The sequence below is a fragment of the Lepisosteus oculatus genome, chromosome 10 (assembly GCF_040954835.1).
Source record: "Lepisosteus oculatus isolate fLepOcu1 chromosome 10, fLepOcu1.hap2, whole genome shotgun sequence".
Classification (NCBI taxonomy): Eukaryota; Metazoa; Chordata; class Actinopteri; order Semionotiformes; family Lepisosteidae; genus Lepisosteus; species Lepisosteus oculatus.
In genome coordinates, this window is record NC_090705.1 from 6,665,283 (window position 1) to 6,691,571 (window position 26,289).

At 37.7% G+C, this 26,289-nt stretch overlaps 1 protein-coding gene across 1 annotated transcript; it reads right to left on the reverse strand.

The window, feature by feature from the left end:
* Positions 1-4,553: 4,553 nt before the first annotated feature.
* On the reverse strand, positions 4,554-25,815 carry calb1 (calbindin 1). Its single transcript, XM_006636001.3, has 11 exons — positions 25,491-25,815; positions 24,927-25,003; positions 15,727-15,801; positions 13,261-13,341; positions 8,968-9,024; positions 7,807-7,884; positions 7,169-7,224; positions 7,000-7,039; positions 6,837-6,890; positions 5,618-5,689; positions 4,554-5,474 (listed from the first exon to the last, which is right to left on the reverse strand). The coding sequence occupies exons 1-11, from the start codon at positions 25,567-25,569 to the stop codon at positions 5,361-5,363; spliced, it is 783 nt and encodes a 260-aa protein (XP_006636064.1). The 5' UTR covers positions 25,570-25,815; the 3' UTR covers positions 4,554-5,360.
* Positions 25,816-26,289: the final 474 nt, after the last annotated feature.

Sequence of the window (26,289 nt, forward strand, 5' to 3'; positions counted from 1 at the left end):
GGGCTTATATTGGTTTGAAGTAACCTTGAGATCCATTCTATGTATAAACAATTGTAACTTTATCTTATCTGGAAATGACTTTAGACTCCTGATTGCTTTCATTTTAGAGGCATAAAAGCCAGAAATGCAATTTCTTGTCTAGAAGATGCTTCACGTTCCTTTAATGGAAAGCAGTTCCCAACATTTGGGACCTTCTTAGAGTCATTATATCCTCTATAATTCCAGAGTATTTTTCTAACCAGCAAAATGGATGCGTATTACAAGTTTATATAGAATCCAATAATGTAGTTAAAGGGGGGAAAAGCACCACAAAGAAGTACTTCTCTATATAAATATTTGTCTCAGAAATTAATCATCCATAGTCTCTGTCAACAAGATATTCATTGCTTAATGCTGAAATTCCTGTCCATTACATTGTGTTTTTCCATAGTTTTCAAAAATCATAAAAGACCTTGCTTTTGTTTTTTTGGAAGAAAAAGCTTCATAATTTGCCATATAGAGCAGCTACATGTATCAATATGTTATAAGTTGATTTAAAAAAGCTGTTGTCACAGATTAATTTTATTAAGTTATTACATCCTTATAACATTTTTAATTAGGACTTTGATTCCACAGTGTTCTGTAATATGGTTAATTGTAATTGATGTTCATGAATGGTGACACAGTATAGGTTTAATAAAATTTATATTATTATTATCCAGTGAAGATGAATTTGCCATTAACATTTTTACTCTAGGTTAATTTAATTCTTTAATTCTTCACTTAAGTGGATCTGGTAAGCCATAATGAATATAATTATTTTGATTCAGAGTTTTTTACAGTCCGTCAGTTGGTTCGAATCTGCAAAAAGATTGTGCTTTTTTTAAAAGCCAGTCACACACATTGGCTTTGTAGCCCAGAGCAGGTTTTTTTTTTTTATGGTGACTGAAAGAGTGGTTTCTGTGCTGTGCTGCAGTTTGTAAGGTTTTATAAGCAGGCTTAAATGGTCAGGGATCTGAGAGGGTTGTCAAGTCTTCCTAATTAAACAATGTCTATATCTACAGTATAAGCATTTCAACCACTTTAGCCATTAACAGCTGGAATGAAGCAAGAAAACAATTGCAGAATTGAATTTCTCAAATAACTTTTATAAAGATGAACTTGAATCCTTGGAGAATATATGAGAGGACCTTGTCATAAGTAATTTTTTATTTGTCTTTTAAAAAAAGGTCATATTTTTGAAATACTGGTTGGTTGAAGTGGCATCCATTTGTAATTTTGTGCATAGACTTTGAAGTTGACCTGAAATTAAGGACGTCTTCCAAAGAATAAGTGTAAGAATTAAACCATTTCAATCAATCTGTAATCTAATTTGCTGAGAAAATGAGAAAAGTGCCTCATGACTTGGGAATGTTTCATCTCACTCTTCGGCTTGATAGATCTGTGTTGATCAATTCAGAACACAATTAGTGTCCCACAGATAAGCTCGGATTCATAAAAAAGACTATGTTATCAATGAAGTTCAAGTTCATCTGGTTTTGTCTCGCACACAGAGGCTCGGGTCAAAATGGTGCTCTACATTTATTACATGAGTTCTGAGTTGCCCTTTCAAAGGTTCTGTCCTCCTTTTCACTTGAATTCATACCAGGTGCTAACCGCCTCACTGCACTCGTTTCATAGAAAGCCCCTGGTTCCTCAAGTTCGGGGAGTTTTACACTGGAATGGGAGTCCACAAATTCTGCATGAAAATAAATACCTTAAATGGGTTTACTGTAAATCCTCCATTTCCTGTTAGTCCACTCACTCACCTCAAGGCTTTTACATGGCCTTATAAGTGTAAAGTAAAACTGTTTTCGGAGAGTATTTTTTCAAAGTAGAGAACGCTTGGCATTAAAAATCTGAAAAGTTATACACGGTGAGAAGAAAAGATCCTCCTGAATTACACTAGTAATATATTTACAATGCATTCCAATAACAGCAAATATGGGAAAATATCTGACACTTGACACACAGAACAGGACTTCACCCAGTTTGCTTAACAGTTCTGTCCCTATGGAGAGGTATGAATAAGTACTATGGTTTGTATGGAAAGAAAAGTAGGTGATTGTAATCTGGTAAGTCACTTTGGATAAAAGCATCAAGCATATACAGTATATAATAGCTGACCACTGAACCAAGTAATATAACTGTAGAAGACCAGCTTGTGATTATGATTCATAATGCCACCGGCAAGCAGACCAAAATGCTAAGCGAAAATTAAAAATAGACCATTGCAGGATTTATTGTGCCCACAAAACCGAAGCAGTAGGTTATTGTGGATCTGAAAACACAGCAGGAACTTCAGGACAAGAGAGCATGTTATTAAAAATGTGCAAACCCCAGAAAAAAAAAGATGTAATGGGATTATTAGAATCTTCCTTTAAAAAAAAAACACATTTTTACTTGATCCATAAAATGTAGGTAAGGTGATGGAATAGTAGAACTGCTATGTCCATGTTTTAAATGCCCATATGAAAAATGTTAGATGATTTTAGGTGCTTTATCAAAACTGTTTCAAGGTGGAAAACTATTAAAATATTTAAATATATGGAAAAAAGAATAAGTGGAAACCATTTGGTTCATCTAGCTAATTTTTCTGTTAATAGCTATGTGATCCAGGGATGTCCTCCAGCTGTTTCGTGAAAGAGGTAATGGTATCTGCTTTGATAGGGTTAGAGAGTAGAGGAGTAAATTGCCATATATACATGTACATTGGAATTCTTATTGGCACTGATCTCTTGGGACATGCACAGTACAACAGACAACACCACACAATGTAGACAGTACTTTACAAAAAAGGTGTGTATGTGTAGTCAACCTCATTTGTACCCAGTGTGATCCTGGTCTGATTCCAGAATGGGTGTGTCCGTAGAGGTGTGCCCATGAGGTATTCCCAAGGGATCCACTTTCATTCCATCTCCTGAGGATATGCTGGCTAGCATAGTTGTTCATTAGTAATTAATAGTTCAATAAGAATTGTCCTGGTCTTCATTCATGTCTTTCTTTTGGGTTTAATTGCACCTTGTAAAAAAATGCTTCTAGTTTAGGTTTTTGGTGTGCTGCAATCCTTTCCAGCAATAAGTGATTTTCTGGTGATGGATGAACCCAGTTCAGTGTTTCAAACGTTTTATGTTAATTTTGCAGTGGCACACCCCCCATTAAGATGTAATTTGCATTCATTGCTTCTTCACTAGATCCCAGTTAAGCAAAATTTGCTCATTGTCCTCTGAAAATAGTTTTTTTTAATAGTTTCATAGCCGTGATTATATATGCTACATCCATCTCTGGTCTGTCTGTTGAAAAGAATAAGATTCATTCGAAAACTGGCGGAAAAAATTGCACAACCACAAACAATTGTATCAGTAAATCGCAGGACTGTCAAGCACACAAAATGGCCTCTGGGATGAATGCTCAGTGTCACCTGTAAGCTCTGCTTGAGCGATTGATGAGGAAAAACCCTCCACAGCTGGGAATGAGCAGCTTGCCTTATTTCATAATTAGCAGTTTAAGTGTTTTTGACTCAGAAACCTGAATGGCCAAAGGCAAAATTAAAAGAGCATCAATTGTGAAAAAAACAGCAAACTTGACTTTAAAATAGATTTTGCGGTTTAGCTGAGGTTTTTATCGTCATTGCGTATACTATATGTATATCTGTGGTACCGCTATCTTAAGTACATATGTAATAGGTATTTTTCTGATTTATATTAGACTGTATTAGTAGTATTCACTTAATGACATTAAACTGATTGAGACAGGCTTTATAGTTTATCAGTATAAAACAAGAATGGCAATGAAAAGCATACTGTACAAGGCATCCTAAATAGCAGAGCTGGACTCCCAGATGCTAAAGTGATTGATGCTGAAATATGAAATATATGAAAGAATAGACACCCAAAGAAGGCTCCACAGCTGAAACGTTGTGTTTCTTTTCTTCTCTTTTCAGCATGGAATAAACCTTTACTTGTTCCTATGAAAGAAGAGTACCATTCTGGGACCTTGTCTCTTCAGTAACCATAATATCCTAAGGGATTCCCAATATTCTTATGGACCAGTGCAAAGTGTGAGGCAGGATCAGTCGATCACAGATCACACCAGACAAATCGGTAATACCAGTTAACTTGGACAGCATGGCTTGGGCCCAAGGGAGGAAACTGGAGGTCCCAGAAAAGGTCATGCAGTCTGTGGGAGGACATTGCTCCACACTCAAGGTCTCCCCCTCTCCAGAACTCAACCCAGGACCCAAGAGTTGTGCAGGGGTGGGGCTAACTTCATTGCCACTGAGTAGCCCATGAATGGTCCTATGTGTGAACATCAGTTTGTGCCATGATGGCTGGGTCCTTCACAGAGGACACGGTGGGTCGAAAAAACCTGATGAATACTTTATAAGGGAAATGTATGGGCTTAAAAGGTAAGTGAACCTCACAACTCTATAGTCAATAAAACATTGTCAATTTTCTTGTAAATGAAAATGTGTAACAAATGAAATCTGTAACTGGTAATTCTGGAACCATGTCCAGTCAAAGATTACACAGAGGTAAAAGTAATGTAAGAGTTTATTTTACGCTTTTTAAATCAATCACACCACAACACACAACCACTTTTGTTAGGTAGTATTTGATCAGTATTTAATTACAGGGTTACACAGTGAGTCTGGTATAAAGCATAGTGCAGCACGCCATTCCTTACAGTGCAAATAGATTTATATTTCTTCAGAGAACAGGTGAGTCATTGCTGACATGTCGGGGCTAATAAATTATTGAGCTATGCAGAGAAATGGGCATTTAAATTCTTAATTAATGCCTTGATAAAAGGCTAGCCTTTAGCAACAAACATGCACTGCAAAAGTAAATTCAGCTAAATAACGTCAGTTTACATAATCTGTTATTTATCCATCTAATTAAACAATACACCCCCAAGTATCATTTAGTAATAATTTATTGCTTTGGCTATTTCATAATTATAATATTATCAGGCAGAATCTGAAACTGGTGTTAATGTAATACAACTTACACAGTATTCAGCAATACATCTCTGTACAGCTCTGCACACATCTCTTAATAAACTGGTAAGGAAGCAAAGGTATATACTGTATCACAGAATATATAATATAGAGTCAAAGCATATATCCTTTATTATTGTATTAATTTCATAATTACAAAAGCTGTACATTACAAACAGTATAGAAACGACAGATTGAAAATTATGTGCTACACATCCCAATTATGTATCTATGCGCTATCAGTAAAATGTACAGATAAAAAAACATCCTACAGTACACCCTTGGAATTAAGAGCTATCTTTAAACACATCACTAGTGAGTTGAGAATTGCCAGCAGAGCATCTTAGTTCTCATCAGCACAGAGGACTAGTGCTAACTCAGTTCTATACAGCTTCCCTCCATCTGATAAGGCCATAATTGTTTTTTTATATGTTGCAATGTTTTTGATGTCTAACACCTGGAAAAACAAGAAAAATGGGTTTAAGTCATGTGGCATGTTTCATCATACATCAATGGAAATGGGGATTTTAGATTGAAAACTGATTCAAGTAGTTTGATTTACTGTATCAGTTTATGTCAGCTCATGTCATAAGACATTACCTTTTGATTTTTTTCACACAGGTCTTTTAATAAGGCATCCAGCTCATTCTCATCCATATATCCATTTCCATCCTGAAAGTATCAAAGTACAAATGATATTTGAATAATTGAACAACACTATTGTACATCACTTTCATACCTAATTTAAATAAAATGAAAATATATATGTAAAATAATTCTGAAACACTCAATTCCTTAGACAAAGGATTTGAGTTTTAACAGAGTGCATATGACATGCTGCATCTCAAGATATTGTATAAATTATGCTCTCTGTTTTACCTCAGGTTTCCAGTATGTCTACAGAGAACTGTACCCCACCTCCTGGACTGAGCTCTAGTAACTTTAGATTAGACTTTAGGTCTAATTTGAAAACAAACTCTGCTCAATAAACACAGGCCTAAACTGAGGAGGGAAAACACTCCTCAAGTATTTGTATGCCATATGCCATCAAGTGTCTAGATTTGCATTCCTGGAAGGAGGCGAAATAACCCAAATGAGCCTAATGACTGGTTCGCCCTTTAAAGCAGCCTGCAAAACCCTGAACTCAAAAACAAAATCTAATCTAAATGTCACTTATTAATACGTAAATACCACACAGTTTCAAAAGCAGGCATCGGTAAATTGCAAGCAACAGCCTGTCACTAAATGCTTCAAAGCTCATTTCATGAACATGGTTGCCATTTCCTCAGCCAATTATGTTCCTGGGTATTCTGTTATCAACAAGGCCCCAAATGTCTGACTGACTGCAACCCGAAGCTGCCAATCAGTAGGCACAAGAGGTACTGTCATTTGGCATAAAGGACTCATCCCCATTCAGGGACAAGGCAACAGGCTAGAAGGTGTTGATGCAAAGAGCTTGGAATAATTTTGGAAAACAGGAACATGAGGGTTAGATAAACTGCATCTCTCCTGCACACGAGACCCGTACTGTACCTCAGAAGTGAAAATACAGGACGAATGTACGGCACAGAATGTTGTAGATATGAGCCACAAGTCGTCATGTCATGTACAACAATATTGTACCTGCTGTGTAAAGGGTCTACATTTTCACCTTAACAAAATTCTCAAAGTAGGAAAAATATTACTCCAGCTGAAAATGAACACTGCAATTTTAGGTTTAATCATTTTCACTCACAATGTGACCTTTAAAGTCACTTCCATTAAAGGACATTAGTGTTTATGACTGCGCATACTACGATAGTGTGAATGTAAAATTTACCTGGTCGTACAGTTCAAAAATTTTGTTGAACTCTTTTCTTGGCATTTTTACCCCCTGAAAAGAAAAACATGAAACACAGAGTTACATGTTAAGAGAATAAGGAATAGATGGCTTTGAAAAACCATGTGCTTACTTTTTACAAATGAAAATAAAACAGACCTACCTGAAACTTGAGCAAAAAGTTTTCTTGATCTGGTAATAGCCTGTTAAGAGAATAAAAACTGAATTTACTTTGTAAGGAATAAGACGTTCCTTACTAAGTGTGCTTTGTATAATCAAAGCATTTATTTATATACACAGCTAGCATAAAGATCAATCAACAACAGACAAACCTTGCCATTTCTGCCAGGCACAGCTTCCCATCATTGTTGGAATCAAATATTTTTAGCTGAAATAAAAAATAATATGATATCAATTACATCAATACAAACTCTATCAATAATTAAAATTAAAGGAAGCATTGCAGGGCCCATTAGTGTCTATCCACTGACACCAGAATAATATGGCATGCTGGTTAGCAGGGCTGCTTCTAAGTTCTAAAGCCCTGGGTTCAGTAACTAACACCGTGGGGCACCAGTGTGGCAGCTGTCTGTTGTCTCTGTGTTTCTGTATTTACCAGGTGCTTAGGTTTCATCCATCTCCAAAAGGCAAGAAGGCTGAGTTTGACTACCTACTACTGTCAATGGTCTTTTTCAAGAAGAAGGGAGAGGTGCTGTCCTCAATTCAACCAGTTCTGGCTATGGGCCAACAGGAGTATGCAACGCAATGACAGTGATGAGCTGAACTGAATCACCTCTATTCAAGATCTCCAGGCTTCATTAAAAATCATGTGTTGAGCAAGGTGAATACCTATTGATTATTCATAATTGATTTCATTTGAATCATTTAAGGTTTTTAGTGAAGCTCTTGCCTGTCTTTGTAGAGCATTAAGCTTGATTTGCACGAACAGGCAGCTAGCGGGGGTTCTTACCGTAGTTTGCGTATACTCGTCTAATTTTTTGTCATCATAGGTTTTCTTTGCTTTCAGAAGTAGATCTCGCAAAAAATTCTGTAACCCGGGAAACAGATATTGATGTCACTTTTAAGGTTCACTGATGATCTGAAAGCTTTCATACAAAATTCCCTTCATTACAAAAGAGATTAATGTTTTGAATTTAATTTCATGCAATAATCAATCTGCAATAAAGGTGCTATCGCCAGAGACCACAGCATTATACCTTTTAATCTCAATCAAACCGCCATGTGTGATTGTGCCACTGCAGTAATACAGAATAGCACACAAATGATTCACCAGCCATGATTTATAAAATTAAATCACTGCTCATGCTTTAAATGTGTATAATTGCACTGTGTTATAACAATTCTCAAAAGAGGAGTTATTACAACTTTCATAAAATGTACTTTTTAGCAGTTTTTGTTTAATGAAATCCTAGCAGTTTGCGAATATCACAGAAGTTCTGGACAATAAGGGAATTAGTCCACAATCTCTCTAAGTTATTTCAAGTACAAAAACAGTTATTTATTTTGTTGGTTGTGTTATTGAAACACTTTAAACCCAGGTCAATTGTCCAATCAAAAAATAGCTGAACCAAATGCTTTTTGGAACATTTTCTTGTTTTCTATTACAAACTGTTTTCAGTCAACAGCTCAAACACTGCTGTCAGAAGTCTCTGTGATAAATTGCCTTTATTACACTGTGAATATCGAACACCTGACCTGGAACAGAAAAGTTTTTGCTTTTTTATACTACCATTTTATTAATTACAAGTTCATATAAGTTGTTTCAGACCTTACTTATGAATTCTGGAACTTGACGCTAAATAAATTGAGCCATAATTAAACTGTACTCTGTGCGCTCAAGCACATTCATCATTAAAGCCTGGGCACTGAGTGGCTGGTCTGCTCACTTTGCACTGACCCTGGTTTTCATAAGCCTGCCTGGGATTTTGATGTCTTCCGTGCTCATGGCGAATGGCATTTAGAGTTTAATTATTTCTGTTTTCCTCTTTAACTTTAGAATATTTAGAAGAAAGTATAAAAATGCAGCAAACGTACGAAAATATAACCGTTTCTGTTTTAATTAAGAGTACTTAAAAAGCTTATAAATGTTAAAACAAATGACGATGCTTACCTTAAGTTCATCTGCTTCGATGTAGCCACTGTGATCAGCATCATACTTTCTCCAGGCCTATGAGACACAAATAACCACTTCACATTACAGTTTCTGCACAAAATACAAGGAGAACTCAGAAATTCCATAGGAATTAACTTCCTGGCAATAATCTACAAGATGTTTGCACTAGCGTTCACAAACTATAATATTGGCTACAGTGGAAACTGGATTTCTTCTAGTTTACAGAATAAACAGGATTCAGAAGTGTATTACGTTGTGGACATTCTGTAGGTAGCAGGAAAAGCAATTAAGGTTTTGAATGAGGATGAAACATTGCTGTGCATAGGACTCATTGATTATGAGAAAGCATTGGATTCAATATTCACAAGAAAACCAAGGAGATAAAAAGCCCAACAAGAACTAAATCAAGGATTTACAGCACGTGTCTCCAGTCCTATTCCTAAAGGTAACCATTAAGTTATCCATTTCTAAAGACCTGGAACAGGCCAGTTGAACAGGTAATTTGTTATGTTAAGTCATTTGATGATCATTTGGAGACACAATATGAAGACCCCTCAACCCCTAGGAAAAAAGTTATCCTAAAGCATAAAGCTTAATTGATTAATAATTTAAAATATTCCTCCCATTACAAAACTGCTGATTTAGGGTGCCCTGTAATACTGAAAGGACTAGGTTGTGGAAGTTGGCGATTTACAAGAACACATTATTTTCCATAATGCCACAGAGAAAGACAGAAAGAGAATCCGAACTGAAGGAGAACTCCACCAAGCAGTGGTCATAACTCCAGATTAGCTGGACACTGGATTGGAAACCAAAAGGAATTTATTGGAATGTTGGAATCCTCATAATTGAAGGTTGAGTGTTGATGTAATTCTGTTTACACCAAACCCAGAAGAGTTACAACTACAAGTCCAAGAACTACATGAAGCCAACAAAAAAGAAGGTCTGAAAATTAATTTAAAGAAATGAAATGGCTATCAATACAAATATACCCCTCCCCCAAGAAAATATGAATTTGTATTAAGGTATGTCATGAATTCTTAATATTCTGGGCCAATGTATTTCAGTAATAAAAAGAGATGTTTTAAACAAAGATAAGAGCAAGAATCATTTGGAAGATTTGGTATGATTCCACAGAGGAAAATGTCTGTATATTCTAAAAGCATGTTCTTCAATCAATGTAATCCTTGTATTAAACTGTAATACTGTAAAACAAATGGGTCAGAGGACAAAAAAGATTATGGAACACCATTATCAGATTGAGGCGTATAGTGGCAATGGCACAAACAGACAGTGAGAGAAAAGGATTACTGTTGGTACCAAGGAAATACTGAAACAGATTCAGAGGAGGTGAACAAACAGCCAAGAAGAAGAGGTCTTGTTAGATAATGATATTACTGTAAGTCAGTGCTGTTGTGGGAAATCCTTCATCCAAGGAGCAGGACACTAATCTTTGTGGATTCAGTTGTTTTATTGAGCTCAATAATGACATCAACGCGCGTTGGGTCTGCCCCACAGGACCGCAAGGGTTTCCCAGCTCTTATATACAGTATGATCTCAGGAAGTTGTTTTGTTTCACACCTTCATGTGTATTCGTCTTGCCCTTTGATATGTAGCATGAGATGACCGGTTGGTCCTGTCTCAAGTCCTGTCCTTTGATGTGTAGCTGTAATTGTTGGAGCTGCTTAAGATATGTTAAAACAGCCAACATATTACACAATGCGCCTGAACCAACACTGTAGTGTTGAATACAGATAAATTATATATATATTTTCCATCAATAATATATATAATATAATAATATATAAGTGTTTTCCCACTTCAGCGCATTTGCAGGATAGGGATTACTCCAGATGGAATACTAGATCTTGGTGAGATTGTCATCCTGGGGTGGATCAACAAGGAATTAAGTTTCCAATTGCTACTTGAAGGCCACATCGGGACTACACTGAAATTAAAACATCCCGCCTTGATGTTAAGCCTGCATTTGCTCAATAAATATCCCGTTTCAGAACACCTGTGTAAAGGCTCACTGCCCAGGTGACAATTAATAATCACTGCAGCCTCCTTAGATTTCAGTTATGTCTTTTGGGATACTGTACCTCACAAAGTGCTGCCACAACTGATTCATGCCCAAATGTACACTGCAATCCAGCTTGTTGTATTAAAATTTTATCCTGACCTTGTAACAGAAAGCTCTTGTCATTTTAAACAGCCGGTGCAGGATAGTAACTTGGATGTTAATGCATCATGGTTTCAATATGTAATCAATCTTGCTTATTTAATTTTGAATTAAGTGCATACCTGTAGATCGCAGAGCTACCAATTTGCAGTATATGCACCGAACAAGGGAAGAAACTTGTAACTAAAAATAAATTGTGATAATGCCAAAAACAAAATGAGACCAAGTGCCATGACATTTTATCGAACGCCATGACATTAATGCTGATTTATATTTTCTATCAGCAGGGTGACTTTTCAGGATACTGGATTGAAAGGGAAAAGCCATTTAGATGGACCTTAACATTCAAGGCTGATGTATTGGTATTTGAATTACTGTCTAGGATGAAATTGTTGGAAGCTGTACAAGCTGTGGATCTACAAAGTCAGCTTTGCACCAGTTTGCAGAAGCTGTTCTATGGGTTTCTGTCCCACTTCTCTCATAAAGCCGGAATATAAGCATGTGCTTGACTGAACACCGAGCCTTAGGTGCTACACGTCATCTCGAATCATACCACAAATGTTAAATATGTCTCAAATCTGGTAAATAGGCCATTCACAATATTCCTCCTACAGTCTTATTTCTGAAAGAAAACTGTTTTTTTACACATGCAAAGTGAGGACGTGTGTTACCCTACTGGCATTTCTTCACTTCCCACAGGAAGAAGAGCGGCAAGCGAGGTCCCATGACTTGATCAGTGTAGCACAGTGCTATCAGGCCGCCTCCTTCTACCACTGGACACACATGGCTAGACAAGGGGGCATGATTTCTGGCCTCCAGTGATCATTGATGGACCGTGTTTGGCTGTAGTGCCCTGCCTAGTTGCAAACACAGTATCGCCCTGAAACCCTCGGACCGTACCATTCTCCCTTTAACATTAAACTTATCATCTCATTATCATATCATTTAACTTAGCATTTCCCCCGCATAACAATCCATTCTTAATCTTTCAACAACCGACTATACAGAATGTACAAATAAAACAAAGAATCATGACCAAAACATTTTACTCAATTTAACGGCATCTGTACAAAATGGTACTTCCTATACCGGAAGGTGTGCGCATGCACCGCCCAGCGTTGACGCTCCAAAGTCAAGCTGAGAAGCGGGCTCGGGCTTGGACCCATGAGGCCACCGTACCCGGAAGTGTAGCTGCCCAGGACGCCCAGTGACCACAACACGGAAAAAAGGAAGACAAACAGACGGACAGAACGCTCTCTCATACAGCTAAGTACAAATAAACAGAAAACATAACGTTATCCTTGAGAGTCTGTCTGATTTTGTACGAATAACAGCAACTGATTACGAAGTAAAATGCGGTTATGTTTGTGCGTGTATGAAATGGGAAACTGCTAGCCGAGCCCCGATTGTGTACCCTCGCGAGTTAGCCAACAGGAAAATGGATGTATGAACGTGTGTAATTTAAGTAGGATAACGTGTGTTGTGTACTGTCTGTGGACGGTGACGGGGATCTCTCTGTCACAGTTACCCTCTGTTGGCCTACGTTAGACCTGGTCCTTACCTCTTGGTTGTATTACAGTTCCTTACTGATGCTACAGCACGCATAGTTAAGCCACACCTTCATACATATAAAATCACAATGTTTCACTAATCTTAACTGACCTAATATTCACAATAGCTGGCAAACTAAATAAATGGCATTGATGGATATGTCTAATTTGTGAAAGGAAATTACCATGTAAATAATACCAGCCAAAGAGTAACTTGTAGTGCTACTGGAACTAAAATCGCTTTTATTAGAGTTACTAGCAAATTCCCCTTTACTAGTCTACTGTGAAGTGGTTTATTGTGACGTTAATCAAAAATGTAAATTATATGCAAACTTTATATAGACATTTTATTTTTCATATTTTTATTTATAGAAATGAATTTAGTGTTGCTATAGTATTATATTAGAAATCAAGAATATGAATTCTGTATTTTTCTAGTTTTTAAAGACCACCGGAAACTTTTGTCTTGTTGTTTCTACTAAGACTGCTTGTCTTAGAATTAGACAGAATTCTATATATTATATACAATTCTATTAAATTCTGTGAATAAATACATACCTGCATAAATTCTGCACAGGATTTCAGCTGTTGCCGAAAAAATAACAAGAAATTTTCTTCAGTGGGTAATATCTGAACAAGCTGGAAGGAGAAATATATAAAACAAAGAAGAATAAGAGCCTCACCAGTGCAAAAAGTTCCTTTCCATGAAAACAACTTTTTCTTAAATTAACTCAAAGCCAAGAGCTGCCACAAAATAAAAAAGAAAAATGTCTCAAAGCATGCTTTGAGTGCTGCTGTACACTGCATCATGAAACGTAACACTTGACAACAGAAATGTGACGTTAATTTAAATATTTAAAGCATTTTAAACTTCTGCCACAGAAACAACCTACTGTATGTCAACCAGGTAAAGTACTTTAAATGTGCAAATGACACAAGTAGTTGTAATGTGTAAGGTTTTATGGTTTTAGCAAAGTTTATCTTAAGTATTCTTTAAAAGCCTGGGCTATGCCTTTCAGTAACTGTGAGGGTGTTTGCTAGAATCACTTTACACTTGAGATACATCTAAAAACCACAAGGATGGCACTGAGAGCATTTAAGAGACTCCAGAGTTTTGTGACACAACTAGACTTTAAGCGGTGTAAAGCAGATGGCTGTGTTAGTGTGAAATCTGTAAAGGAACAAGCACAGATTCCTGCCACTGTATCACCATTTGGTTTTTACTCTTCTTTTTTACAAGTAATCTACAATGATAGCATGTTGTGACACCTTTTCCAGGTCTAACAATGATGGGAAACAAAAATAATACAGCTAATAATTACTACTGCAGGTGCCAATTATGCCAGACCTGTTGGACTGTAGTTGTCTTGGGGAAGTGGAAGAATAATCTTTGGATTGCTGAATCCAAAAATGCATTTAAGTGCACAAGCAAAGTGTTGACTTTTCCCTGCACACATCACTGTAAGCCATTAGTGAGCTGTCCCAAAATCATTATTTCCAATTTCTTTTATGAATCCTCACTGCACATACACGTTAGTTTCAGCCTCTAGCAATTTTCAGAGCATCTTAAAATAAACTTGAATAAATACACACTAGATGCTGTGCAAGCCTCTTACAGTAAGAAGGCATGCACACTGCCTCAGGGAAGGCAGAGCTATAAAAATGCAATGGCCTTGCTCTGAAAATAAAATCACTAACACCTGGCGTGCTGTACACTTCCTGCAATGTTCTTCAGTGTCTCTAGAGCACTTAGTTTATGCTTCAGTCCATCGCACATCCTGTCCTCCACAACCGCCAGTATGAACAAAGCAAGCAGCTATCGGAAAACAAATCACACTCTCAGTATTTACCCTGTCTGCCGTACATCCCAGTATTCAAAATATTCCATATTCAGAACAATTTAATTTTCATTTTCTGTGTTGAACTCTTTCCTTGTAGAGAGGATTTTGTTTTATTTTATCTCAAAATAACGATTTTCTCTGATTTATCAAGGCAGGCAGCATGGATATGCGCTGTGAACTTTCCAAAACCATGTTTGAGAAGACAAACTGAGGTTAATAAGGTTCTGCCTGCATCTGATATTAGTTTTCATTGTACAACAAGCCAGATTATTTGTTAGGGGGTGTACCATACCTAATTAATGCTGTTTTTTAGACTCAAGTATGCCTATTCTTTGTTTTCCGTACTTAACATGCAGTCCCATACGTTCATCAGCCAGGTACCGTGATTTTAAAATGTGTATTTTTCCCCCCATTCTGGCAGGGTCCCTATATTGACAAATACAAGCTTGAAATGAAAGGTAAATCTGGGGCAATTTATTAGACAACAACAACCAAAATGATTTAGAACTACAGGATGCATGTTTACAGACACACTGTAAATATAATCAATGACATTAAGACATTCAGAAGGTAGATTACACTCTCCCCTCTGACAGACCTAAATGACAGCAGCAATAACTTACCTCAATCTCTATCAGTCTGAGCAGACGGCTCATTGCAGCTCTAAAACAGCTTTCAAAGCAGACCACTGTTTCTATTTTTTATTAAGTCATGTTTTATTTCATGTTTTGCTGCAGCTTAGAATTCTGATATTTCTATACTTTAGTATGAAGTTGTGTTTAATAACACTTAAGAAGGAGTTTGTGAGATTTTGTAATTACTATAAATAAAATCATAGTCAATAGAAAATCACTGTTCTAAAAACCAACATTTTTCACAACAGATGATTCATGGTAATTAAGGCCAATGTAAAATATTATAATTGAAATGTGCTTTGTATCTGCAATAACTGAACAGGTCTGGTAAACCCAAAAATAATTCTTAAATCAATTAAGAGAAGGAAATTTATTGAATCATATTGCACTTGTCTATATACTGTATCTGAAACATTTGATAGCAAAGCTTTAAAATTATATTTCAAAGTCAGAGAAATGGATAATATAAAATCTAATGGTTGTTGTTTTGAAAGCTGTGTTGTATACTCCAGTTGTGTTCTAGAGTAAAATGCCTAAAAGGTTCTTACCTCTACAATGCCTATCTTACCACCAGCATTCTGTTCATACTCTTCCACAAAAGCCTTCATTTGCTCAGTTAATTCCTGAAAACATCGATAAGAAAAATGACATTACTTCTAGCAGACCCTGGCAATTGTTTGTAAGATGTCAGATTCAGGTTCCAACTTGTGTGGGTTTTTGACCCCTATTCGTGCAAGAGTGTTTTTATAAATCTGAATTTCATAATTTAGGAGACTTTAAGATTTATGATTAGGATTTATCTTACCAGAGTCTGCTGCAAAGCCCCAAACAATTTGTATTTATCAACAAAACCAGTCCTAATAAAAAAAATGCTCTGTAGTTGGAAGCATTTTGCCTTCAAGGAATAACTTGTTTTTTTCTTTTACACTTTCTTGAGTTTTCGATTTGGCCTCAGTGATGTACTGTTTGTCAGTTAAATCAATTTATCATGAATTAGAATTGATAGAATTCTGATTATTAAACAGTTAATGTGTACAATTAAGTGGAATTTCTTTCACCCCTGCTAAACACCATAAAGCAAATACATTATTAATCTCTTAATGACAATGGTGAAAAGGATAGCACAACAACCATACAAATCAAACTTAAAACAGCATAACCATATAAACTATTAAATTATTGAATAAACACTAATTAATTGCAATCATATATCATGATCTTACAGAAAATGAGACAAAGAAAAAAATCTTAATTAATCTCTTCATGTAAAAATTGTTATAGTTTAGGAAAGTAATGAATTATTTTATTAGCTGAAATAGTCTGACATACTTTTTCTCTCAAATTCCAGTTCATGAAGAATGTTCCACTGTTTTTATGTATACACAACTGTCAAAGTTTTCTTCTCTCCTTGCTTTCAGTCATTTGCACTTTAGAAAGCCCGGTATTATACCACAATATAATTATACATACATTGTTTTCTCCAATCCTTTCCCACTGCCACTACTACATATGATACTCCTTATAATGAGGCTTAGACAAGCTACATAAGAGTGAGAAACATTGTGAAACTTTCAGCTTTTGGCCACATAAGGGACACATAACTAAATCTAACAACGTCATTTGATTTTTGAGATATTACTTAACTACATTTTCATCGAATTAAAAATTTAGTCATCATTATATTGACATTCTACAAAATTACTTTTTTCAACATAATACACTGTTTCAAGGTTCTTTTAAATGGCTTTTATGTTTGTAGTACACTGGCTAAGACCTGTTATCACAGACATTTGAGACTTAGCAGGAATGTTTCAGGTTCTCTGGGCCTGGGAAGACAAGAGTTCAGCACTGACATTGAATACTCTAGTTCACATGAGCATCTACCCTGACTGAAGGCTTTCATGGGCATAGACACCCCACAACCACTTAGACATTGACGTGTCCTTGCCAGCGCGCCTGGACAAATAAATGAGATGTTGTGCATGAAGTTGTGGAAGCTGGACAAGGTCTTGTGCTTCCTGGAGCACCCCCCTGCTCTTCTGTGCCGGGAAAAGTCTCCAAACTCTTTTTTCCCTACATACTCCATATATTTGAAACATAAAATGCTATTAGATCAAATTCCTAATAATGGATACATTTAACCTGTTGAAACGAAACATGATATACTCTCAACATGTACTGTATTTACTGCATCCTCAAATGATGCAATATTCAATATCAAGGTGTGACAAAGAATGTTAATCTTTAGATTCAGTAAATGACTCCAGCTAAATGCTACCTGTAAGATCTCACATCGGTTTTGAAGAATTTTGACCCATTCCTCCTTACAGAACTCTTCCAGCTCGTTGACATCTGAGGGCTGCCTCGCATGGACAGTTCGCTTCACTTCCTGAATAAAGTATTTCAACGGGGTTTAGGTCCCGCCTTTGATTGGGCCATTGTAAAACACAGAATCTCTTCTTCTGCAGTATCTGCCTAAACGGATCGTTGTCTTGCTGCATGACCAACTTTCGGTTCAGTTTAAGGTCAGAGATGGTTGGCCTGACATGGTTGGTCTTGAATCTCCTGGTACAATGTAGAATTAATGGTTGTGTCAATATTGGCAAACAGCCCCGAAGCATGACATTCCCACCACCATGCTTGATGGTTGGGATGAGGAAGCACTGTCTGAAAGCAGTTTGTTTGGTTTTTACTACACATAACGTTTCTCATTGAGGTCGGAGAAATTTAAGTTTGACTCAACTGTCCCGAGATCATTGTTCCAGAAGTCTTGTTCTTCAGCTATGTGCTGTTTGGAAAATGTTCAGTAATTTTCTGAGAGCTGAATCATAAACAGTCATGTTAGCCAAAGTGAAAGCAGCCTGCAGTTCCTTAGCTATTACTCAGGGGCTCTTTGTAATTTTTGTAACGATTTTCTGGTATGTTCTTGGATGGATTTTGGTAAGATGAGCACTCCTGGACAGAGTGACTGTGGTCTTGAACTTTCACCATTTGTAGACTCTGATAGTGGATTGGTGGAGCCCTGAATACTTATACTTGTAGCCCTTTCTAGACTGATATTCATCAATATCTCTTTTCTGAGATCCTCAGAATTCTTTCTGATAATAATTGCTTATGTTTATATAGTACTGTTCTGGACACTACACTCCTGCACTCAAAGCACTTTAGATGTAATCGGGACTCCCCTCCACCACCACCAATATACAGCATCCTTCTGGATGATGCGACGGCAGCCATAGTGCGCCAGAACACTCACCACACCTCAGCTGTCAGTGGGGAGGAGAACAGAAAAATGAGGCTGGTTCATAGACGGGGATTATCAGGAGGAGGTAAGGGCCAATGGGAAATTTGGCCAGGACACTAGGGTTACACCCCTACTCTTTTCGAGAAACGCCCTGGAATTTTTAATGACCACATAGAGTCAGGACCTCGGTTTTATGTCTCATCCGAAGGATGGCGCCTGTTTACAGTATGGTGTCCCCCTCACTATACTGGGGCATTAGGACCTACACAGACTGCAGGGTGAGCACCCCCTGCTGGCCCCCTAACATCTCTTCTAGCAGCAACCTTTTGTTTTTTCCAGGAGGTCTCCCATCTAGGTACTGACCAGGCTCACACCTGCTTAGCTTCAGTGGGTTGCAAGCTGTGAGTTGCAGGGTGATATGGCTGCTGACTGAATTCACACTTTTACTGGACTAATCAAGAGACTTCCACACACCTGTATAGAGAAGACCAGAATCCTCAGATCTTTATAGATTGGGACCCTCCGAGCCCAGTCCCCAAGAACTACCTAATTATTTAAACACCTGTTCCTAATTCTTTTGTTAATAGAGCAAATGAAACTAGGGGCTCGGTTACTTTTTCACAAGCCCTGTACCTTAATTATTCATTGTTTGTTTAATTCATACTGTACATCATTTTGTTTCAAAGAGACTTCTTAGTTATAAACCCTTTTGGATATTTACATAAAAGTGGCTTAGATCCAAGAAGGCTTTCCTGATAAAACTATGAAATTTCCATATTTATCGCTGGGGCTCACAAACTTTTTCTTGACATTGTAGATTGCCACCCTTGGTAACACATTCAACATGTAATTAAAAAGGTTTGATGTTTTACAGTACCTTGATCCTATTAGAGTCTAATTAATGACTGTGGTGGATTTATTTTTTATGCATAGTCTTCCCCAGGTTAAAAGAGCATTAGTATAACCAGCTATGCAACAAGCAGAACAGATTGACATGGTTGCATCACTCTGTTTTGATCTTCAGAACCAGCTGAGGAGTATGTACAACACTATACAAATATATAGCACTACCCATATTCATTTTTATTTACACTGAGTCTTTTGCTCCTTGACTGTGCTGTCCTACTTGCTGGTGAAGAAAAAAGCCATTGGCAATACCTGACGTAAACCGTTTGACTGTTTTGCATCGATTTCTCAATGAAATATACACGTCAGTACAGTTTTTCACACCTGATGCTTACCTGAAAAAGATGAGTTACAGCACAAACTTAAGAAAAAACAAAATATGTTGATGGGAAATCATTGTCTGAATATCGCTTATAGACTGCAGTTTTCTCTTCCTTCTGTAGATTCTCATAATTTAGATCATTACTAGAACCATCTTGAGATGAGTTCCATCATTGTTAGTGCAAAAGTCCAAATTATTCTCCAAAGCACTTTGAGTCTTTAACATGAAAGCACAATGTCTAATCCAAAACTAAGCATTGAGCAAAATAAATATATTTTCTCCTAGCTGTTCTGTCCCACATTTCGCATTGCGGTGGCTCTGTGGCTAAAGATCTGTTCCTGTGGCTGGAAGGTTGCCAGTTTGTATCCTGCGACCAGCAGAGGAGTCCTACTCTGTTGGGCCCCTGAGCAAGGCCCTTCACCCCAACTGCTCCAGGGGCGTATAAATGGCTGACCCTGCGCTCTGACCCCAGGCTTCTCTCCCTGTCTATGTGTCTCATGGAGAGGAAGTTGGGGTATGCTAAAAGACAAATTTCTAATACAAAAAATTGTATATGGCCAATAAAGTGATCTTATCTTTTCAATGTACCCTTAGCTTTTATCAAGTTTGCACAGCAGCATTGTGTAATTATCACTTGAATGGCCTGACAAGTATGGGTCTAAAAGATCACCACAAGAAAAAAACAGACTGTGCCATGGGGATTCTGAAAGGCAAATCTGTGCTAATTTGTCATGTGCTGAAATTTATACTGACAATGTTACATTTTAAAATTGCTTTTTGTTTTTGTGGAAGATATTGCGTCCAATTCTTGGTTTCACTGCTTTGAAAGAAGCATAATGGCTCAAGGACATATTAAATATGAATTAAATACTAAGGACATGAACAAGACCATTCCTGAAAATAGGGTGGCTGTTGAGTAAGTCACTTAATTACGGTATTGCTTATCCATAATTTTGAGGTCTATCTGGAGTGTGGATCCCACACAGCTCCATTTCATTTATCAAAAACATCAAAACTGAACAACCAACTGATAGAACATATGACCTGAGCCTCCTCAAGAGATAAAGTCGGCTCTGACCCATCTTGTAGATGGCCTCGTGTTCTTAGACCATTCCAGTCTATCGTCGATGTGCACTCCCAGGTACTTGCATGAGTCCACTCCCATGGATGTAGATAGGAGTAGGTTGGACCCTTTTTCTTCTGAACTCTATCACCAGCTTCTTCATCTTTGCCACATTCAATTGCAGGTTGTTCTCCCCACACCACTCCACAAAGCTGCTCTGTACTCTTCCTCCTGCCCACCCTTGATACATCCCACAATTGCAGAGTCGTCTGAGAACTTCTGCAGGTGGCATGACTTTGAATTGTATTTAAAGAGGGACAGAGAAAGAACTGCCCCGAGGAGCCCCTGTGTTACTCACTACCTGTTCAGAGACACAGTTCTGAAGTCTCACAAACTGGTCTGCCTGATCCATGAGATCATGGAGGCACCCACTTGCACCTCCTCCAGCTTCCTCCCTAGCAGTAAGGGCTGGATAGTATTGAAGTTTTATTGCAAAACAAGTTTTATTGCATTGAACAATACATCCATCGCCATCTTTGAACTCTTGTCAAATGACGTTATTTCTCGGCTTACAGTCTATCAGTTTAGTCAAATTCTGGTAATTCATGATGATCAGTATTCCACATAACTTTTGCTAGTGTTCAGAATTTTCAACCCAAAAAGTGTTTTGTACTATTTTTGAATGGGATACATGTTTAACGTAATACGGTGTTTTACTAGTGGAATGTGGTGTGCAACAAAAATAAATAAGAAATTCTTAAACTCACATCACATTTCAAAGTTGTTTCCTCTTTAATTTCAGCACTTACTGACATTTTTTCATGTGGCTTTTTTGACATTGGCATAAACAGTACTGTAGATTCCACTGATCTGACATGTACAGAAATATGGATCCAATGGATATGGGTTCCTTTAACATCTGACAGATCCTGGATTGCACTGGAGAGACTGTTGTTGCCCTTCATTACAGTTTTCAAACACGCTCAGTTGGGGTTATGCTCACTTCTCTTTTTGTGCTTCGTGGTTTGATGAAGCAGTACGTGCTTATTGCTTACTGTGACCAGACCACAGGTTTTCACCTGGGATATGGAAGATTTCAACTCAGTCCCTGTTAACAAAGAGATCTCCATTCTGCACCACACAGGGATTCAGGTCTGTGGCATGACCAAAGTTCCTATGCGGCCATTTTCTACACGGTGGTATGCTGGGGCTCTGGGATTAGAGCAGGGGATGTTAATAAGATGAACAATCTCATCAGAAGAGCAAGCTCAGTCATTGGGTCTGGCCTGGACCCCCTGGAGGTAGTGGCTGAGAGGAGAATGGTGTCCAAACTAGAGGCCATCATGGACAACGACTCCCATCCCCTCTATGGCATGCTTTTGAGAATGAAGAGCACGATCGGCAATAGGCTGATCCATCCACGGTGCGACAGGGAGCGCTACAGGAGGTCATTCTTGCTTTCTGCCATAAGACTGTACAACTCGTCCACTGTGTCTGGGCAGAGGCAACTTTGACATTAACCTGTTTTTGGACTAAACCGTAAACTCTGCTTACATCTGGCTTTTCCCATTTACAACTGTTTTTTGTGCAATACAACTTTTTGTGTATTGTATTGTGTTCTGGTTGTTCTTTGTATATTCTGGACTGGACTGTTCTGGACTGTGAGCAACTCTTCTTAGTGCACTTCTCTCTGACTGTACTGATTGTATTCTATTGTTGTATTATTGTATCATTTTGTTACACTGTGCTGTTGCACTGCAATCTCCCTCACAGAATCAATAATAATAATAATAATAATAATAATAATAATAATAATTCAGGTGGGTAGCTGCGTCAGCATGCGTAGGCTGCAAAGGAACAAGTAATAGGTTTATTCCATGCTGAAAAAAAGAAGAAAGAGAACACAACGTTTCGGCCGTGGAGCCTTCTTCAGGTGTCACACCTGAAGAAGGCTCCACGGCCGAAACGTTGTGTTCTCTTTCTTCTTTTTTTCAGCATGGAATAAACCTATTACTTGTTCCCATAATAATAATAATAATAATAATAATAATAATTGCTTACATTTATATAGCGCTTTTCTGGACACTCCACTCAAAGCGCTTTACAGATAATGGGGACTCCCCTCCACCACCACCAATGTGCAGCATCCACCTGGATGTTATCTATCTATTGTTATTCTTAAAGAAATCTACTTAAAGATACTCAAATCATAAGGATCTCACAATTCCATTGTGAACTGTCCATCACAGTACTTTGATACAATACAGAAAGTGTATTGGTGGGAAGAAATAATAATTAGGACTTGCGTCAGTTGCCCAAAAATGATCAAAACGGTCACATTTAAAAAACAATTTCACGGACCACTTATGTATTTTGCATTTCCTCAAATGCACACATTTGCACGTATTTAATCAAATCTGCTTATTCTACAAACATACTGTATCCTATCCAGTATCTGTATTGTTTACCGGTAACTGACTGAAGTTGGAATGTGGAATATGTTTACCAAGTTAACAACAACCCCAACGAAGACTAATTCAAATTAATTGCGGTTCCTGTCTTCCAAAGCATTTGTAATATATTTTACAACGCAACGCTGTCATTAAATCTAGATTAAATTTAAATCATTAAATTTTTGATGCACTGTACCACTACATATCAGGCAATATTGCAATATGCTAAGAGGTCGCACAATTCATTTATCTTGTTCACAGTGCCATCGGATTGATTAAATGTGAATGGACGGATACGAATAAAGCAGAAACCTTTAACGGTGCCTTGGAAGAAGCGCAGCGCCGTAGTGGGTTTGCCTAAGCTCACCCGTATTTTAATGACTCTCGGCTCGGTTAGGCTCCTGCTACGAAAAGCCGTTTGATCGTCTTTATGAAGCAAGCTAAATATCATTCCAATCAAGAGATTAAATTATCAAAGCGCGGCGGTTCAATGTAAGAAAATATAAAAAAGCAAAGACAAAATCCAGTTATCCACGCAAAATTTTTTCCCCACCTCCCAGGAACAGTTTCCATTTACTAAGAAAGCATCCTACATACCGTAAACTGGGTATGAGTGGTCCCTACTGGTCATCTGTTCCTGTTTATCTAAGAAATGATCTGGTATGCTTTCCACTTTGCTCCCGAGTGCTAAAGGAAATACGGTCCTGCACGTACTGTAGAGCGTTTCTTACAGCATATAAAACTAACTTTGGAGTAAAACGGAACCATTCAGACGTTTGAAACGCATGAAGAGGTAGACTGACTAGTTATGTTTCACTCTTCATAACACCCCCTTTGAAAACACACAGCAATTTTAAACACTGTTTTCGCCAGTACGTTTACAGTTCAGCCTGTTTTCTTTATGGAAATGATGTCACCCTTACTGCAATATTCATTATTTCATTGGTAGCATTCTACAGATAATCCAAGAGAAATATACAATAAAACAAAAGTAATTCCTAAGGAACATTCAGGAAGATCTCGCTAGAGTGTACATCAGTATACTGTATAAATGAAGTATTCTTGTGTTATGTATAACTCATTGATGTACTCACCATATTGTTTTTGTAATTGGGAGAAACACATTTTGATATTACTTGTGCCAACGGCAACACTGGGCATTTAAAAAAGCAAATTAATATTATTTTTTAACTGATGGGCACATGTACTCTTCGCTTAAAGGCATCCCATAAACCGCCGCATCTCTATTTTCAAACGATTATTGTGATTGTGGCAAAATGACAGCAAATGAGAATCCAGACCTGACATGGAGTCTGCTTCAAAACACAAGATAAATCGTTTATCAGCTAAGTGTAAGGATCTGATTTTGAAGGCAACTGGGTCAAAACATTCCAACAAAAAAGTTATAGGTCCTGTATTTGTCGAACTAAACCACTTGTTTTCCGATCACCTCCAGATTCAACTATTTTAAATACTATCACATACAGGAACACACCTAATTTTATATCTTTAAAAGCTAAAAAATATCTTATACTGTAAAAATCAAAACCCATATTCAGTTCCCCTTTGATACCAAGAATTAAGCTTAATCGTGCAATTAGCCGAACCTTAAACGCAGTACTGAAATTAACGACCGATTATTCAGTTTAATTGATTAGCGATCTTATGCAACATACTCTTCAGTGCCAGTCAATTTCATATTTCGAGCTAAACGCCGCAAACATTAGACATTAACTGACAAAATCTTAATTTGTACTCACTAGTCCTGCTTGTTTTCGAGCTTGCTGGAGCTCTTTGATGAAGTTCTGCAACTCCTTTCCTTCAATATATCCATTACCTGTAACAATAAATGTGCAGTTTAACAAATCAATAAATTACCCGATTGACTGCAGTTAATACATTTAACTGTATTAAAGGTTAGAAATGATATTGTCATTGTCCTTAAAAAGTTTGACTTGAATAACGGTTACTGTACTGTAACAGCGCGCATTTTCTAAAATACTTTCTATACCAAGACCTTTGTAAAAAAAGGTCTCTACTAGTAACGTTAAAACATAAGAATTAATCGTTCGATTAGTTTAAAGAAGGTAAACTAAACATGCACTAAACAGAAAAGTTTTTTATTGTCGTGCTTTCAGCCCAAACACAAAGTTACCTGTTAATGTACCAAAGCCTAAATTACTGTGACGACTCTCACCGAGGAACAGAGATTTCCTCAAGCGAATAAAGATTTATGCGGACATCTAAACGTAATTACAGTGGAGCTCCCATAGCAAAGTTCTGCACTGAACCGTGTCTAATCCGTGAAAAACGGATATAATTACCATCGTTGTCATAATGGCGAAAGATATCCAGGAACTGTGTTGCGGAGATTTCAACTCCTTGCAGGTAAGCGTTGGCCATGGCGCGGGGTTGCAGCCGACGTTGCAGAAGGTGAGCTAGCTGGTGCTCTCAAACTGGGATGCCTTGATCAACGGGGCTCAGTATTTAACCCAGAGCCGACGCAGCCCCGCCTCCGCTTGCAGTACGGAGAGTTGGAAGTCGGGGCTGCAGCTCACCTCTCAGGGATCTGCTGTCTGCAGCGTGGCGGGCAGTGAGCTCACCTAAGCAGGCACCAGATGCAACGTCGGAATTCAGAGAGGCACACTTAATAAATCTCACTTAAGCTGAAGTCTTTAAGCATCTGGTGATGTTCGAAGGACAAACGCCTAAGGACATTAATAGGAGGTCAATATGTCATCCGACTCACGTTTAAGAGTACACCGGACGATGCGGTGAAACAGGAGGATACTAGGTTGGAGGATTCATTCGGATGTTTCTGACAGATTATACTGCATCTCTGTCTTGTTATGGTTATGTAAAACATTTTAATGATTAGCAGCTTCTGAAATCGCCAATGCTATTTTTGTTCTTAATTCGGTTGTTGTTTGAACTACATTAAAAAATAACGTCTAGGCTACATGGAGGCCGGAAAAAATTCAACCTTTTCTTCACTACAAGGGCAACGCGTTTATCAGATCAATAGTGCGGTTGTTTCAATCACAGCCATACATTTTGGATGAGGGTAATTGGTAGCAATGCTCAGGGTGGAAAACTGTGTATGCTAATTTTGATGTTGCCTTA